Source organism: Cryptotermes secundus, unplaced genomic scaffold (assembly GCF_002891405.2).
Source record: "Cryptotermes secundus unplaced genomic scaffold, Csec_1.0 scaffold1381, whole genome shotgun sequence".
Taxonomy (NCBI): domain Eukaryota; kingdom Metazoa; phylum Arthropoda; class Insecta; order Blattodea; family Kalotermitidae; genus Cryptotermes; species Cryptotermes secundus.
Genome location: NW_019739982.1, coordinates 51,154 through 55,450, shown reverse-complemented (window position 1 = coordinate 55,450; position 4,297 = coordinate 51,154). Strand labels below are relative to the sequence as shown.

Below are 4,297 nucleotides of genomic sequence, written 5' to 3'. Positions count from 1 at the left end.
GTTTCCTTTCGATTATGAACGCCGTGTGGCGTAAGATAATTTGGTTTTGTTTAGGGTTGTGTTAAACAGCAGATCGCCCCTCAGGCGTGTATGTAACCTGTTTATATTTCCTTGTGCCCTCAAGGCTTGCTTAAGTACATGTTTGTACTGGAGAAGTAGAAAGACGCCATGAGGCGTGCCTGACTTGAGTTCTGTGCGGCTAGGCACAGTGTAGTTCTGTATTAATTATTTATCACATGTTCTGACCAGTCCCTGCCCATCAGGCAGAGTCCACCTGTATACATATGTTATCAATATACATTTATTTATATGTTTGGAAACGCCAGTGTTTATGTATACTTGTGCAGTGTGTTCCCTACCAGTTTGGACTAGCTGATCCATCCAGCTTGGCCCATAGTGTCGACGGTGGTTTTCCTCTCCCGAGATCCCTTACTCGACCTTGGGGAGGCATAGTACATCACGTTACAAGCAAGTCGTTTCTTATGAGCCTGTCCCTTACCCATTTGAGCAGGGGTTCACGGGTCTAAGTGGGTAGAAGAACTGGGTTCTTGACCCACAGGGTCAAGGGACACGGCTCACAGTGCAGTAGGCATGCTGTCAATCTGTGAAGTGTCTGCATGTTAAATTGTACCAAAAATTTTAAGCTATAGAAGTAATTAAAAGTGCAGTATATAAAATAGTGACTTTTGTTGTAGGAAGTTTTCTCACCTACAGTCAGCTGGAAACCCAGGATCAATCTTTCTAGATATGTAATACAGTATGCTTTTTTCTGGTCCTTGTTTAAATGATTTAATTTCCTGACTTCCCAGACAAAGCTGATCACACAATAGAAGTATCTGTGTTACCACATGTGCGATTTATTGTTTTGTATTTATCTAGGGGAACTTGATGAAGCCATGAAGACCTCTGCACACACTCAGAAATGTTCTCTTGCAATATGGTTTGGTACATTTTGAAACAGATAAACACAGAGTCCTCAGTCTTCACAGTAGCAAAATTATCTGTTGTCACAAATCATATATCATGCACCCATTCATGAAAATATTTATGCTAGTGTTTTGCACATTGAGCTGCAAGTAATTGGAAGATACGGTCCTGCTTTGCTTTGTATTTTTTCTGGGAAGCACTCTAGCTGTTTTGTTTGAGTTATGGTTAATTCATTATCACTTCTAGTGTCTCAGAACATCTCACATGAAAGGAGAGGAAAGCCAGTGAACAATTAATTGGAAGAAAATGGAATAAAGCAATCATGGCTTAATAGTACTGTGGACTCATTTTCCTGGAGGGAGTGGGGGAAACCGCAGAAACCTCAGTCATTACAACCATATGCCATGATATCATTATCTTATAACTTTCTCTGTATGGTATGTTTATTGAATCACTGGTATATTCAAATCTTTGCTTCATAATCTCCAGCACAAGAGCCTTCCTGGAGATCCTGCTGGAGGTCCTCTCGTTTCCTAGATGTAGCTGGTCTTTGCCTCAGTCCCTTATTCCATTGCTGCCTTCCTGGTATGTCCATTGTCTCCTCTTGTATCATTTTACCTGCCTGGTTCCTGACAACAGTGTCCCTTATGCTGTGCAAGAATGGCACAGCAGGTCATTTACCTGTGGGCAGCGGCCAACTTCTTCCAGGACCCACCATTGCCTTGGGTCCATATTTTCGACTGTTGGCTGTGTTATACAGCTAGATGCCAGTACCCATACCTCTCCTTCAGTGCTCTAATCATATACACTGCAGCCTTTTCTTTAGAGACTTCCTGATGCTCAACTACAGACTTTATTTCCTCTGGATTTGCCTTCATTTTTTTTTTCTGGATAAGCCTCTGTCGTTTCTTGTAATGACGAATTTCTCATGTTTATGTATTGCGTTGGCCTGATATGTAATTGCTGTAACCAGAAAAATTGTGCCTTATGTTGATGTACAATGGAAAAGAATGTACCACTTGCTGATGTACTGTTGCTGCTACCTTTGGATTAGTTCTGCAAAGTCTTTCCATCTTCCCAAATCTAACTTCACCTTCACTAAATTCTTTTATCTCAGTTTGAAATGAATGATCTGTTTTTAAATTGAATGAACCTGATATATGTTAGCTAATACAATTTTTTGATAAACAATATTTTCTGTATAGATCACCCTGAGCTTCCCAGGTTTGCAGGCAGGGTGCCTAATATTTCCAAGTTTGATGCCTCATTCTTTGGAATTAACTACAAGCAGGCACACATCATGGATCCGCAGTGTCGTCTGCTGCTGGAGAGAGCGTATGAGGCCATCGTGGATGCAGGTTAGCTTGTAGGTTGATATACACAGTATGTTGTACATGGGTTGCCTTCTGTTTGTTCATCATTGCTGTCTCACTCAATGTACCTGTCAGATCAACACATGTTACTTTCAAGTAGGCACCCATTTACCAAATGTGTCTTGATATTTTCCAAAATGCCAACTATACAGCTTGAATTCATGAATTCACTGTCCAAGACAGCCCAAGGGAGTAAGGAATGTGATTTAACAGCTCTGTGCCATTTTTAAAGTAGAAACGATAGCTTCACTTTCATGTCCTTTAAGTAAATAGAAGAGCATGGATGTTAGCATGTAATTTATAAGCCTTTCTGTTTAACTGTCTGTTAAGCGTACACTGGATTCTTTTACAATCTTGTTATGTTAAGGTGTCAACCCTTGTCTCCTAAAGGGTCAGAGGACTGGGGTTTTTGTTGGTGTTGCATTCAGAGAAACAGAACAAGCCTGGTACTATAGCATACCACATGAAAATGGATATGGGCTGACAGGTTGTGTTCGAGCTATGCTTGCCAACCAAATTTCATACTGGCTTGGCGTCACTGGTAAGTTGTCCTTGACTCTCAGCAACAGAATTGCAGTAGAATGCCAATTTTCTGAATCCCAGTTATCTGAATTACCAGTTAATCGAATCACTGCAACCAAGGAATGCACCTGCTAGACAGACACCATTGTTAAACTTTTTCAAATAAAATGAAAATGTTAATTTATAATTACATTTATGAATTTCTCATGTTTCACCAATTTAAAAGTTGTTAGTTTTTATTAGTATAATAGTACAGTATGTGATCATTTTATAATATTTTTTTTTGTGTATATGAATTTAACCCAATCTTCTGAATTTTTTATTATCTGAACAATTTTTGTCAGTAATTAACCAGTGTTTTCTTGTATACCTATTTTATTGTCTCTGCCTAAGGGACTCCATATTTAGACACTTTCATAGCAATGACTAATGCTTCTTGCCTTCTTTGTCCATGTGTCTAAACCTTAGGCCAGAGACCCACTCTCCTGTTGAGGTTTGTTCTCCACAGTCCCTTAACACAACTCAGTAGAATCTTCAGATAAATAATGGCATGTTTACCCAGTTCATTATTCATAACCATATTTTGCTCATTACTAACACATCTTTGTAGGTGAGAAGTTGGTAAATAAGGCAAGAAAAGCACAAAATTCTCATTTCCCTCTTTATCTGCATTAAATACCGTTCTTGTTGATGAATAGCTTGTGATGAAACCAGAATTATTTGAACTATTCTTTTCTCTATTTTTTTTTATTGTGAAACAGGAAGGTGTACTGTAGACTGTTTTTTGAAACTTGAAACTGTCTCCTTTATTATATCATTGCTTTTAGAGCAGATCTACTGTTACTCTGTTCTCCTGGAAGGATGGTTTTCCCATTGTGACCAAGTAGAGTGTACTGTCTGCAGCTTATTACACTTCTTACTTCACACAGATCTCATTTAAGAGATATAATTTTTACTCAAATATAAAACAATTTTATATTCGAATTTTAAATTTTCACTGAAAATATATGTTTTTATCAGTAAATCAGTTGATCAGGTTTTCCATTTTACTAGGGCTCTACATATTTGCATCATCTTCGTTTGACCCCTTGAATTGCATACCATGTGTAGTTATCAGTTTGGTTGTTCTTTTGATTTCCTGTTGTGCCAGATATTTAACTGGATGATGCCAGGCTTTTGTTCTTGAGTGCAATTTTTGGTTTCTTATACATGGCCATTAATTTGAAGCCTGTATTTATAGCCACACACTTTACAATGTCAGTGACACTGTAGAGCCTCTCTTCTTATCCTGAACATCCATGATACGTGGGGCAATCCAAAAGTTTCCGAAATTTGAATTTTGCACGCGAATGGATATGAGTACATCGAAATACCGCTAGGTGTCTCCTCACACATCCTTCTTGAATTCTTGAATCAGTGTGGCAGGCGGCGTCAAGTTGAGTGGTTGGGTTTATTGTTGGTGAACGTATTTCCAT

At 38.6% G+C, this 4,297-nt stretch overlaps 1 protein-coding gene across 1 annotated transcript in view; it reads left to right on the top strand.

Moving 5' to 3' along the window:
- Positions 1 to 4,297, top strand: part of LOC111872264 (fatty acid synthase) — an 89,528-nt gene that overhangs the window by 37,682 nt on the left and 47,549 nt on the right. The window contains 2 exon segments of the mRNA XM_033754631.1: positions 2,133 to 2,285; positions 2,668 to 2,841. Of these exon segments, the coding sequence (XP_033610522.1) occupies positions 2,133 to 2,285; positions 2,668 to 2,841 (327 nt within the window).